Source organism: Ictidomys tridecemlineatus, chromosome 7, assembly GCF_052094955.1.
Source record: "Ictidomys tridecemlineatus isolate mIctTri1 chromosome 7, mIctTri1.hap1, whole genome shotgun sequence".
Classification (NCBI taxonomy): domain Eukaryota; kingdom Metazoa; phylum Chordata; class Mammalia; order Rodentia; family Sciuridae; genus Ictidomys; species Ictidomys tridecemlineatus.
This window is the reverse complement of record NC_135483.1, coordinates 183,133,763-183,148,100: the sequence shown is the minus strand read 5'-3', so window position 1 is coordinate 183,148,100 and position 14,338 is coordinate 183,133,763. Positions and strand designations below refer to the sequence as shown.

The 14,338-nt window shown below is 41.2% G+C and overlaps 1 protein-coding gene across 2 annotated transcripts in view; it reads left to right on the top strand.

Moving 5' to 3' along the window:
* The window catches only part of Epha4 (EPH receptor A4), a 135,931-nt gene that overhangs the window by 57,475 nt on the left and 64,118 nt on the right, over positions 1 to 14,338 (top strand). For both annotated transcript variants that reach the window (XM_005330528.5, XM_021729995.3), the window contains exon 4: positions 3,808 to 3,963. In XM_005330528.5, the coding sequence (XP_005330585.2) occupies positions 3,808 to 3,963 (156 nt within the window). The remainder of the gene's footprint in view (positions 1 to 3,807; positions 3,964 to 14,338) is intronic.

The window sequence follows — 14,338 nt, the reverse complement described above, 5'->3', positions numbered from 1 at the left end:
AAAAACATTTTTGCATCTAACAAAAGGTAACTGCAACTCAATATTCTACAAAGAGAATTTACTGATGAATTTTAAAATTAACCTTGTTGTGGTAGTCGGTGAGCTGATGAAAGAACATAGCCTTTCTTCCTCCTCCTTTTCCTCCATCTTCTTCCTTCATGTCATGTCAACAGAAAGCAGTAATCAAGACAAAGCTAAAGGAACTGGGTGCAATTTTTGCTTTGCTGATGTGAACTATCTTCCCATAATGGAAGTCAGAAGGTCAAGTAAGGAGACTATTCTCAGGTACCCCTTCCCTGCCTGCTGCAGCCTCACTGAGGAGAGGGCAGGAGGAAGATGTTTCTTGAGGAAGCACTTTGGACTTGATTAAAAAGTCAGTAGCATTAAAAAAAAAAAAATGCAGGGTAGCAGTTCTCAACCAGGAGAGAATGATGGAAAAACTAACACACGTCAGTGCCTGCTATGCCAAGGGAATCTCTTACAGGGGTTTTGTTCAGAATGAAGGAGACAGTGAATATTTTCAGATGCTAGCGAGTGTTGAATAAGAAAAATGCAGAATGGACTTCACACATTCATGCATCAAATACTGGAAGGCCGTCAACCACACAGCAGAGAAATGTAAGGGAACCATCTATTTGGTAGGTTATTTTGAATGTTAAGCCGCCAAATGTTTGTTTGTGTGGATAGCCACTGCTGTATTTTGAGAGCGCCTTTCTAAGAATCCTGAAATATTAATAACATGGTCTTAATGTAGTTGAAGACAAAAGAATGTGTTAAGGGTAGCAAGAGCTGCCGAGAATAGCACAATGACAATTTTATATTTTCTGCTTGTGCTTGTAAAACAGGAAAAGGGTAAAAATACTCGACATGTTAAAAAAACCCCGAAGCTTTCAATTCTCCAAATTGGTATGAAGCTGTGTATTTCCCAAATGAATTCACGTATTTTTATTCTTGTAATATTAGTATCAGCTTGGAAGAAAATATAAGCTTGCAAGTTCATTTTTTCCTTAAATTCACCTAAAATACTGAATTTGGGGACTTTAACAAATTGGAAGAAACATCTTCCAATCTGATGTTTGTGAACTCTGGAGTTTAATTTTTTAAACTAATAGTCTTTTCAGAACTACATACGTAAGTTGAAGAAATAGCAGTGACCCCATGAGATTTTTAGAGGTACTGTTTTCAGTGGGACACAATGGCACACGCCTGTCACCCCAGCGGCTCTGGAGGCTGAGGAAGGAGGTTCTCAAGTTTGAGGCCAGCCTGGGCAACTTGACCAGACCTTGTCTTAAAAAAAAAAAAAAAAAAAAAAAAATCACAAAGGGGGATGGGGGGAGTGGCTTAGTGGTGATGAGACACTGCTGGATTCAATCCCCAATTCCCCAACCAAAACAAGTGCTGTTTTTGTGTCACATTGACCAGTCATTGGTTAATTTTCATTATTATTCATCTTCTACTCCCACTATTCAATTTTAGATCTTGATTCTGGATGAAATCAAAAGCACATGAGAATCAGTCAGGAACAGTGATTGTTCTTGGGGAAAAAACAAAACAGACATAAGGTGTGCCTTCTTGGCAGTTCTGAACAAGTTACCTTCAGTGGTTTTTATTGACTGTGACCCGCTGATGACAGGTGGGACCCAGGGATTTTGGGCTCTTTGTGTTGATATGGCCCGGCCTGAGCCCCAGTGCTTCTTCCTACCAAACCTGGGTTTCCGATTTTAATGGAAACCCTAGGGCCACCTGAGGTTGGCCAAACAGCCCCTTGCAAGGTGAACCTTATCTAATTATGCGATGTGTGTAAACTTGAGACACATAAATCTCAGTCACTGGAGCAGCTTGTTTTTCTAAGATGCTTCGGTCCAGTGAAGGACGAAAGCAAATAAGGGAGAGATTGATCTCTGAGCGCTTTTATTGTTGGTGCTGCACACGTCATAAAGTTTGAGCTCGTTAAAGGAAATTCCATAAACAACTTCAGTTAATAAGAGTGAAGTAACTGTGTGCCTTGCTGAGCTCCCACTAAACTCCCTTTCCGCTTGTGTGATGAGCGTGTGAGGCAGAAAATGTCAGAGGACACGCAAGAAAGGAGCAGGCTTCCGCGGAGTCTGCAAGATGCTTCATGCATGGGGCTGGGCAGGGGATCACAGCCACATAGTCCCTGAGAATCAAGTATCTTTGCAGGTCCCTTAGATCTCCTTCCAGAAAGATCTGCTGGGTTGCCAGCATTGGTTACTTTCTTGATGGTCAGGCTGATGGAAAATGTCTCCATAGGTTCTTCTCCCAGCTGGTGTTTTTGACAGTATGGATACAACCTGGGGATGTATTAAATGGAGAGGACTGAGATTGGATCATGCTGGGAAGATTGAAGATATCTCACTTTTTAAAATAGACCTTTGAATTGTGCTCCATTTGTGTACAACGAAACCAAAGAACATTCTGCTGTCATGTATAACTAATTAGAACAAATAAATACAAAAGAAGAAGAAAAAATACACCTTTGATGTTATGGAATAATTTTATTTATTTATTTTGGTACTGAAGATTGAACCTGGCGGTGAGGGGTTGGGGGTCGGTTACCATTGATCTGCATCTTCAGCCCTTTTTATTTATTTTGCTTTGAGAATTGTCAAGGCTGGCCTTGAACCTGGGATCCTCCTGCCTCAGCCTCTCAACTTGCTGGAATTACAGGGATACACCACCACGCCTGGCTGGGAAAACTTTATTTTTAATAACCTTGCCTCTGTGAGTTTAATACTGATAGTATTGGTCAGTTTTAATTTCATGTTGGAACAGATCATGAATAACATAGAGGGGGAAATTGGGGAAGCAGAGCCTTATTAACTATTTTTTTTTATTATGAGATTTTGCAGCCTTATTGAATTTTTCCACATTAGCAAAAGTAGTTCTCAGTGTCAGTGTGGTGTTTATAAAAATGAAGTCATGGAAAACATCTCAGGTGCATAAAGGATTGTACCACTCTTGTTCTCTGTACCAGCCTCTTGAGGGTGAGGGTGCTGAAATAGAGGAAGAAAAAAACAGGAGGGTTTCTTTAACTTGAAATAAACAAAAAATATTTGCTGATCTAAAAACAAACAAACAAAAAACCACCACATTATATTCCAGGATCTATAGTTAGTAGTTTTTATTATTTTGCCCTGAAATCATGACAAATGCCTTACAAAACATATATATGATTGCTTTTCTTGGTTGTGTGATATGGTACTCTCTTTAGCTGTAATAGGAAATAATCACCCACCACCTCTTTGCTACCATTTAGACATACTTTCAACTGGTTGGTTACAGACCATACTCTCAGATCCCACAGCGGGTGGCTTTGGGGGCAGAACACCCAGGGTCAAACCTGGTTACTGACACTTACCAGACACTTCGTCTCATACCAGTAATTACCTGCTCTCAGCAGGAATTTCTAAGATAAAGATAATAATAGTGTTTATGGGAAGAGAGTGTTATAAGAATTAAACAAGAGAGTGCAGATACGGGGTACCTGGCACATAGAAAGGCATTCAGCAAACTTAGGCTTTGCTTTTAGTGGGTACCACCAATTTTAAGCAAATATCTCCTAGGGGGCCTCTTGCCACCTAACCAAGTATGTAAAGGACCCTTAAAGGGTGGCTGTAATCAATTAATGGCTGGGCGGCTATACCTGTATCTTAAGCCATAGCTGATCATCAGTAATTAGCATAAACATCTTCCTTCCTCTGAGCTAAGGAAGTGGCTTCACATTTTGCTTTGCTGTATTTGCAGTGGTTTATATTTGTTCTCTTGTTCTTTTCTCCTTCCCTGCAGCTTGCAAAATTGGATATTACAAGGCTCTCTCCACGGATGCCACCTGTGCCAAGTGTCCACCCCACAGCTACTCTGTCTGGGAAGGCGCCACCTCGTGCACCTGTGACCGAGATTTTTTCCGAGCTGACAATGATGCTGCCTCTATGCCCTGCACCCGTAAGTTGTTTGCTTGTCTCCCGTTCCTGTAATGCCAACAGCTTTCATTACCACCTAGCAGGGCACTGCCAGGTCTTCTCCCAGGATAGCCATGCAGGGGGCAAATTACATCAAGCATGCATCTCTTCTCAATCATAGCAGGGAAAATGCTCATGAAAAGAAAGAAGCTTTTTCACCGTTTCTGCTTGCCTTCAAAATGCGCAGCTGCCAGCAGACTGCTTTGTGGAACAGAGATTGAGTGTTCAGGGGCTGTCTGACAGTGTAATTAGAGCTGAGACTGGAATTTACAAATGGCTTTACCATTGCATAGAGCACTGCGCAAAGCTTACAGCTGCGAGAGAAACAGGTAGAGAGCAGGGTTTGAGAATGTGGTTTCAGTGTGCAAAGAGACAGCTCAGTGTGTCTGAGGTCATTGCTGTAGCTGCCATTACACCTCTTCTGTCTTTCCTCATAGTTTTGTGTTCATAACACTTAGTTCTGGATCCTAATAAATGCTTCTTTAATGATAGTCACTTAATAAATGTTGGGCTAATGAATGGATGGAGCTGAGAAGCCTGGTGTGAAGGGCAGTGGAGAGAGCTCTTCTCACACCTTATTTGGAAAGTGTTCCCAGGTGTTGCTCTTCCTTTCATGCACACTCTGGGCTTCATGGATCCTGCAGTGGCTGTGACCTGGACCAGGGCAGGAGTGAAGGGCCCAGCATTTCACTTCCTGGGTTTGTTAATGAAGTCTGTTTCTGGGGATGTAGTGGTTTAGTGCAAAGTCCCCAGGGTTTGAGTTTGTTTTCTGACGCACTCTTTAGTAACTGGGTGACTGGTTAGCTTCAGTTCGTTCATCGGTAGAATGTGTTAATAATAGTACAAATTGAGTTTCCCTTTTCCAAAATGCTTGGGACCACAAATGTTTTAAATTTAAGATTTTTTTTTTTTTTGTGGGGAGGGGTATTTGAAAAATTTGCATATAGCTAATAAGATATTTTAGAGATGGAACCCATATGTAAACATCAAATGTGGTTATGTTTTATATACAGCTGTTACGCGTAGCCTGAAGAATTTTATACAATATTTTCAGGGCATCAGTGTTTTAACTGTCCCCGGTCACAAGTCAGGTGTGGAATATTTCTCTTATTGTGTCATGTCTGCACTCAAAATATCTGAATTGAGAACATTTTGGATTTGCATTTTCTGGATTAGGGGGTGCACAGCCTTGTGTCCTTTCGTGCCTGTTGGTATTTCACAGCCTCACACTGCTTATGTTATGTAAAATGCATAAAATGATGCTGCTGATATATTTTGGCTTTTACTGTAATTATAATTATCCTTATTATGTTCCTTAACAACTATAAATCCCATCTTGGCTGGCCCAGGACCAGCATCACCTGAGAATAGAAGCTCTTCCTGGCCTTTAAGTTGTTCGGGCCGCCACGGGGCCATTGTCTGAAATGACCAGGTATATCACCTTTGAAAGAAGTGGGGAGAGAGATTTCTGGTCCATCCCAAGTTTGGGCTGATATTTCCATAACCTCTGCCGCGTTTCATAACAAGAAACAATACTACTACTAATGATGATGATGATGATAACTTAAAAATCATACACAGTTAGTTAATATATGAGGGGCTTTCAAAAAAATTTCTTACCTGGTTCAGTTGTAGCGAGTCCATAAGGTAGGTGTTATCTTTATTTTATAGATAAGGCAGCTTCCAGTTCAGAGGTGATAAAAAGCATTCCCCAGACCACACCCCACTGTGGTATCAAAGCCACACAATTGGAAGACTCACAGAGTTTCTAGTTCCTGGGAGGTTTTCTTGCACCGTCTCCCAGGTCAAGCATAAACTTCTAGAGGTGAGGTCAGCCTTGGGTGTAACCTAAGCCGACAAGGATTTCTTGGCCTTCTTTCCCCCCTCGTTCCTTCTGGATGGCTGCTTTTGTTTGCTCTGTTCAAGTCCTGGCTTTGTCTTTCCCAATTGAAATATTTCTATGATGCGTTCAAGTTTGTGTGATTCATTTAATCATAAACTTCCTCCCTCTCTTCACACACACACACTACCAACAACTGTCTTGTGGGAGTTTCGAGCACAATAGAGGGGAACTATCGGGGGCTGACCTCGTGATCCTGGCCATTTATTTGCATCAGGCAGGCCCTCTCTCCATTGGGAAAGCTTCTCCAGGTTGAGTCGGATTGTGTCGAAAATGTGGGGAGTCTCACCTGGGACCATGCGGCCTGGCCATCTCCTGATTCTCACCTGTTGTGCAGCACTATAGGGAGCCATGTGACCATTACTGAATTCCTCCTGAACCCTGCTCCTTGGGAGTTTAGGGACCCTCCCAAGGTTGCCATGTGTCTGATCCTGGGCTGCTGGCCATATGTGTAATAATGACAAGGCAGAGGAGCCCTTAGAATTTTACGTCTGTGGAAATGAATTAATTAGCTTTATCCTGATATTATAGATGAATTTTTAAAAATTGATCTTAACATACGTATGAAACAAAATCTTGAAAAATGAAAGTAATTTTTGTGTTTTTCTGAGATGGTTTCTGACAAGGTAAAGGGAGCAAGGACAGTGGGTTTTTGAGTCATGGATAGAAGACCCATGGGGACACCAAAGCCACAGGTGGTCCTCGCCCTCCTGCTCATGGAACTCCCCCTCCTCTCTGCTGCAAGATCACAGGCATTGTCCTAATTGTGACTGAATCCTGCTGACTCGGCACCCAGCCCCTCAGTGAAGCGGAAACTCAGTGCAGATGGTTCCACTAGTCTTACCAGGCAGACAGCCTTGGCCCTAACCACTAACCAAGTTGGTGACACTGAGAGGCTGTTTAATCTCTCCAAGTCCTTGCTCTGCCTCTAAAGTGGATTCTCACTTCTGTGCCTGTGGTGGTGTTAAAAAGTAGCTAAGAACATATTTGCAAAGGTCTGGCACATGGTGAGGATCTAATAAATGTTTGTTCTCCTCCTCTTTCTTCCCTGAAAGTTCATTTCCTCCCCCAGACCACCTCCCCAGCAGGTTATCATTATGTCTTATCAGTGATTTCCTTCTGACTATACAATGAGATTTTCTGATGGCCACATTGTACCCCTGGCTCACTGGAATGGGACTCAAGCATCAATATTTTCAAAAGATAGTCATCAATTCCACTGTACCGTTGAAGTTCAAACCACTTTTCTACAGACTTGAACTTTTACAGTTATTACTTTTTAAATTTATAATGTTAACTATGTAAGTCTCTTGAGATCTCCTTTGAGAAAGGTATAGTCAGGGAGATGACCATTCTTTGCTCCTAGATATAACATTTATTAAGTTAGGCAGAAGAATTAAAATCCAATTCCTAGCCTATGGCTCCCCCATTAGATCTCTTCCTTCCTGTTGAATATAGTGGACTATCATTGCCCAAGACAGTAGCCACTAGGTCATGCAGCTTTTTCCAAATTTGAAGTCATTATGATTAAATTTAAAATACAGTTGCTCATTCATGCTTTAGCCACATTTCAAGGGCTTAGTAGTCACATGGGGTACTGACAATAGTAGTGGACAGAAAGTTTCTGTCCTTGCAGAAAGTCCCATTGGACAGCACTGTAGTGGACATTTCAATAGAGAACACAGTGGGAGTTTCTCAAAGAGCCTCTTGTTCAGATAACCCCCAGAATAATCCTCCCCACTCCCAGCTTTATCGGATTCTTTTGACAAGATGTGGGGATGGAAAGGAACGTAAACATCAGGGATCCTTTCAAACCGATTCCAGCCTCTAATCAGTTCTTACCAGTTGGTTAAGCCAGGTGACAAACCCAATTCCCTCGTGCTGACAGCCATGATAATCAGGCGCCTTCTTTGTTCATTAGGCTGTCTTTAACCCTGGGATTCTCATGCAGCCCTGCATTTAGTGATCGCTCACTGTGACGGCACACTAATGAAGAAATAAAACACACTCTTTGAGACTCATTCTTCTAGCCAAAGAGAGACTCTGCTCCACTGGCCTGTAAAATCAGGTTTTTGTTCACTTGGAGAACGATGAGACCAGGTGAATACAAGTAGCATCAGCTAATTTAGAGGGAGACGCCTAGAGGTCCACCCCATCCGCACTGCTGGAGGACTTATGAGAATTTAATAACCAGTAAACTTTATTTTGGGGAGAACTTTTGAGCTTCTGCGTAGGCGAATAGAAACAGCTGCTGGCAGAGGTGGTGAGATCAGTCCATGGACCTGTGATCTGAGCGTTTTCAGGTGGTAACTGTTTAGGGAGTTTGGATAGTGCTTCTTAAACCTCAGTGTGCCTGGAAATCTCTTAGGAATCAGAACAGGACAGAGGACAGGCCAAGATTCTTCATTTTAAGTAAGTTTCTGAGTGATACAGAAGCTACTGGAATGTGAACCCGTCACCCTTAGGTAGCAAGGATGGCAGGAGGCGGGAGATCCCCTCTTTCATGCCTGTGCCGCTCCAACACTCTCGCTTGCTGGAAATGGAGTACTTCATCTGTCTTCTAAATGAAGAAAATCTGACCTGGTTTGGGGAGTCACACAATCAAATACGCTCTCTGTGCAGTTTTGTTTTTTATACTTGTTGTTGATATTTTTTTTTCCCTTCCAGAGTCTCACTAGGTTATTTCCAGAGAATACAAATGCAAATGCTCACCTCAGATGGCTATATGGGTCAAGAAGGGCCACAGGGTTTTTATTGCCGGTAGGACAGATGCTATTATTCCTACACACACAAGGACACCATTGAAGCTGAAGAAGGAATTTGGGTTTCATGAATCATCTCTTTGCAGAAATTTTGATGTGATTTTTACTAAGGAAATTGGTGTGCTCTAACTGCGGTGCCCCCTGGCCCACTCCAGATCTCCTTCCCCCGTCCCTTCCTTTTGCTTTCATCTGCAGTGGGTCTGCCAATCAGCAGTATTGGGAGGGGTCCACCACGTGCCTCAGCAGGGAGATTTCTGATTACCTTAGTCCTTTGGTTCCTTGTCCAATAACTGATGTGAGAAAGGTCTTCTTTGCCCCTGCTAGGAAGCAGGGCCAATATCATATTTTTTCCTACCATATTTCAAAATGTGTTTTAAAAAAAAATGCCTTACGAAGTCCCTAATTGGCTTTGGAAATCTAAGAAAAAAAGCTACTTTGGTTTTTTGCCCTCTTTGCCTGCCACTATTACCCGAGTGGTTTTCCATGTTTTTCAATTGAAAAATCGGTCCTTGTGCTTTTACTCTTTATTTAACATGTTTGGTGAAACTTATCAGGGCACCGTGATCAGGAGCCCTCTCTCATTGAGAGCTTATGATTTTAGATTGCCAACTTGAAGGGCCTTCACAAATCTGTCTCCCAGTAAACGGGCCTTGAATAATTCGTCAGCTGTGTCAAACAAAGAGTGATTGATTGATGCTTAGACATGGCCTAAAATATTCCAAAATTGCAGCTTTTAAGACAATTTAGACGGGAAGAGCTTAGAGCTAATGAGGGCAAATTTACCAAGATCTACGATGAAAAGTCCTGATTTGAGGGTGCCTTCTGCAGGTTTAGGTTATCAAGAAATTGAAACGGCCAAGCTCCAAACAACAAGCACCACTAACTTTGTCTACCTTGGCCTCTTCTAATTGAATTTAGTGCGCCACTGTATTTCCTCCAGAAAGTGTATTGTTTTAAAATTACCATTTCAGTTCTATTACTCAAAGCCCTCGCCTCTAATGCTTTCTGACAGTTATCAACATAATGAGCCATAATGAAATGATGAGCAATCTTCGTGGAAACCCAGTGTCGATCCCACTGGTGCTGTGTGACTGTGTTGTTAAAATTTGAATGCAAATTAAAATAACATCGTCCTTACTTGTTTCCAAGGTCAGGAGAAGAGAGACTCTTCTTTTTCTTTCTCCTTTTTTTTTTTTTTTAAGTGCTTTAATTTGAGGAATCTCAAATCCATTTTCAAAACCTCTCTTGAAGGTGCCCCTGATGTTCAGTTCAATTCTCTACCCCAAAGATTTACATGCTTAACAGTCTGGCTTAGGGATTTGGGGAGTGATGTCTAGAGTGAGGCTTTGATGTATAAACCATGGGATAAAAGGCAGCCTTCAGTTTCAAGTAAACTACATTTTTATTCACCCAAAAGCATATTTCTTTTTGCTTTAGAGCTACAAGCAGCTAATAATATAGTGGTGGGGAAATGCATTCTATGAAACTAGTTAGTGAGGTTGCTATTAGGTGTAGTGCAGGATTAGTTAATTGAAGAGTGAGAGAAAAAAAAAAAAAAAAGCCCCAAATTTCCCAAAGTGTTGTTTCAGAAGATCCATTTGTTGACCTCTGACCCTTTTATCATTCATGCCATCATTCATTTCTGTAAAGGTGTGATGAAAAAAATCTCAAATATAAGATTTCTAGGGGGATTTCCTATTTCATGTCTTATATTGAATTTGCCATGTAATAGCATCGTTTCTTACTGCATTCCATTTGTCATGGGGCGAAAGCGCAAATTGAGACACCAGCTCCCCATTGTCTGATTGCGTGGTTGGTTTTGAGTACAGAACATATGGTCTCCCTGCCTGTTAGTCAGTTGATAAGCCGGCTAATATGTCTGTCCCCAGACCCTGTACAAATGGATCAAAGCAACCAAAGACATTTTGGCAATTCAGATGCAGCCTTCAGCTGTTCCATTTCTAGGCTGCTTCCTTAGAGCTCAGTAGTTCAAGGTCTGACCTTAACTAGTGAGTAAACCACCTCCTCATCTCTTCCTTTCAAATTGCTTTTAACTACTAATAGAAAAAAGTACCTCTGAAGAATTGAGTGTATGATTCTTTTTTTTTTTGAAGATAGTTAAGAATACAGGGGGGAGACCACCAGGTGTGCAGAGTGGAAGGTACTAGGCGACTCCAGACCCATCACTTGCCATTTGGTAGTTGTTTGCAAAATTTAAAAGCATCATGATTGCTCATAAAGATCAGGTACCTTCTTATTGAGTTCTTTCAAAAACAATGCAATTTTCATCCCTGTTTTCTCTCCAGCCTACTTTGCATTTTATGGGGATAAACAGTGCAGCATGGATTCAGTTAGGAAAATGCACAGGTTTGAGGAACAGTAATGTATGCTCAAGTGAGTCTCAAATGATCTGCCAATGCCATTTAGCCAGGTTATTACAATTTTTTTTTTTACCACCATGAATAATTAAGGGTGGCCTGTCATCAGCCGAGCCCCTTCATTTCTGGATGGCATTTTTTGACACTATTCATGGAAGTCATACATTGGTTATTCACAGCATGCTTCTTTGAAATAGGGTCAATTATGCATTTTTCTGAGATCCCCTGGGGAGAGAACTGTGTATCTTCTTTGCTATCAGCATTTTGATTTTCCTCTTAGAGTTGACTCTTGCTCCACCTACTACCTGAAGGCTGGCAGAAGATGAGCTGAGCAAAGAGTCCTGTTGTAGAGAGATAATTGCTCCTTTTCCCCCTCTTGTGATCATCCTCCAGGGGGAAAAGGAAAGAATCTTTAACAGAAATCCCCTTTTTGTTTCTCTTTTATTTGGGGCAAACTGAACCCATGGCCTCATGCATGCCAGGCCAATTCTCTACCACTAAGCTACATCTCCAGCCCTTTTAAAAATTCTGTTTGGGGATGGGGTTCTTGCTAAGTTGCTGAGGCTGACCTCACACTTGTAGTCCTTCTACCTTAGCCTCCCAGGTAGTTGGAATTTCAAGCCTACACTGCCACGCCCAGGTTTCTCTTGCTTGGAAGGTAGAGACCAGGCAAGAAAAGAGTCCAACTAAATGAAAGCATCATCCAGAAGGTAATTCTGGTTAGCCATCTTCATGAAGGGGAGGGAAACTAAGAGACATTTGCCTCTGGGTGAACGGAGAAAATTTGAAACTTTCCACTTTCATTCCACAAATGAATTCAGAGTTAAGCTTGAATAGTTTTCTTTAAACCATGTCTGTCCCCTCGAAGGGGCAGAGGTATCATTCAGCCTGGGAGTCCGGGTTTCTAGCTTTGCAGGCTGTGTTCACTGGGATGAGTTGCTTAACTCTTCTTATCTTCATTTTTGGTTATCAGATTGCTGTAAGAAATACTTTTCTGTATGATTTTATTAGAGCGATTAAATTAAAGATAAACTATGAAAAAGTGCTGTGTGAGAAATGTAAATCAATGCATAGGCTAGCTAAATCCCAAATGAAACGCCCAACCCTGCTTTTCCTGGTCTTTCATTCATGTAGCTTCCACACGTACAGCTGAGGATTTGTAAAATACTTCAGTTGTCTTCATACAAAGAAACTGAAACCCTCAATAACCCAAAAAGGAAAGGACAGGAGATTCCTGGAAAGAATGGGAAAACAGCAGAAAAACAGACAACGGTCAAATCTCAACAAGAACTTGACCTCAGTAGGAAACTATGAATTTTCCATAACAGCAACCAGGGATGGAAGCAGCCAGATGGCTTTGGTTGTTAATAACGGACAGCTCTGCTTTGGCTTTATTCATTGTTAAAACACATAAACTGCCGTGATAAAAGGTTATGCTCTGTTCATATATCTCAGCCGAGGTGTCCCTGAACAGCAGTCTTTATGTAAACTAACCCTCAGCAACACTGGCTGGAAGAAGGCAATTAGTGGTAGCAGCATATACAACTGTCAGTGGAAGGAGGGGCTTTATTTCAGAGTCAAAACTTACACACCCCAACTGTTTACTCTGCCTTACGGCCTGTCTTTTGGCTGGAGAGAGATTAACAACAAAAGCTAATTTGAAGGGTTGAAGGGCTTATGGCTAAGACGCTGTGAAGTATTATTGACACTCTAAAAGTTGTGCATGGTTGGTGAAGACTTATGAAATGGAACTTGAGACCCAAGTTGCCTCTTGCTCAGAAGATACGCCTTGCTCTGGTTGCCCTGGCATTTTAGTGGGTTGACAGTCATGCTTCAAGAAATTGATCTTTTAAGAGTTCTGTTTCTGCCCGGGCTCTTGGGATATTTCTTGCTACTTCCAGAATTAATTTCATGGCTCAGGCATTTGAATTTTAAAATGGTGATTAAAAATCAGTTAAGTATTAAAAATCTGTAATAGCTCTGGAAACTACTCTGTCAGATGAGCCCAGCCACTATAGTTTTGCTGTCAGCTATCTCCTTGCCTTAGTTGGGGACTTAAATTTTTTTCAGCCTCTGATTGCCTTTCCTTTTCTCTTTTCCCCTTTATTGTTATTTTTTTTTTCTGCTCAGCTTCTGTGACATACACAGTGTTAAAGCAGTGATGCTTCTGATGAGTGGTCTGGATCGGACTAAAAATCATTTATGTATTCAGCAGGCCCTTATTGAGCATCCAGATGTCAGGCATAGTTCTAAGGGCTGAGAGTATTCTCAGAATCCAGAAAGGAGATTCCTGTTCACCTGGATCTTGTGTTATAATGGGAGTCTAAATAAAATACAAATAAATAACATAATTTAAGATACTCACAAGATGGTCAGGTACACTAGGGCAGAGGGAGGGAGAATCTCAGTTTTTTATTGAACAGTCAGGAATGACAAAGTGAGACTGAGGGACACTGATCTGCTAATCTAAGAGCCAGGTTAAGGGTGCAAGGCAGAGCTTCTAGTTCATAGTATCTGAGTTGCATGCTTAAAGCTTTGCTAACGATGTTTGTTTTAAACTTATTTTTAACCCCTTAGTATTTGTGTCTATTAGTATTTTAATTCCCATTGTTATAAGAAATAGAATTAGAATTTTCAAGTTTATATGGCAAATTTCACCAGACATCCATATATAGATTGAAACCTTTCCTGCTAAACCCAATTCTAAATGCAATCACGATTGCAGTTTTCCTTTTTTTTTTTTTTTTTTTCTGAAATTTCAGTTGTTCCTATAAGAAAGAAGTGAGTTTTCCTGACTTGGGCTTCTTATGGAATGCCAACCTTGTAGTTCACACGGGAGACATTATGATGCTGGGTTCAGTGTTAGCTGGTGGTTTTTGAATGACCTTATTAAGGGTCATACAGATTTTATGTGGATGTGTACATATTGAGCTGTCCTAAGGTGACTGTTTTAATCCTGACATAAGCCAACAAGTGTGTTTTCCAAACTACTCGGGACTAAACTTTAGTCTAATCCATGGGAGGGAAGATGTGTGAATTACTGGATTTTTGTTTTTTCAATGCTTGGAATTTCACCTTTCTTAAAATGTCACATTGACTGAATTTCTTTAGGTAGTATATAGTGTATTTCCAGAAGTTTGTCTTTCCTGGAGGAGAGCGTGTGTTTGGTCAAGGAAGATTAAGACCCCTTTTGTGATAGAATGTATGATATGACATTATAGACCTTTGCATCTGCTATAATTTGGCTACAATTTCTTTAGAGCTTCATACTGTCAAATTCCTGTCAACTGAATGGAGGTTGACATTCCCATAGAAAAT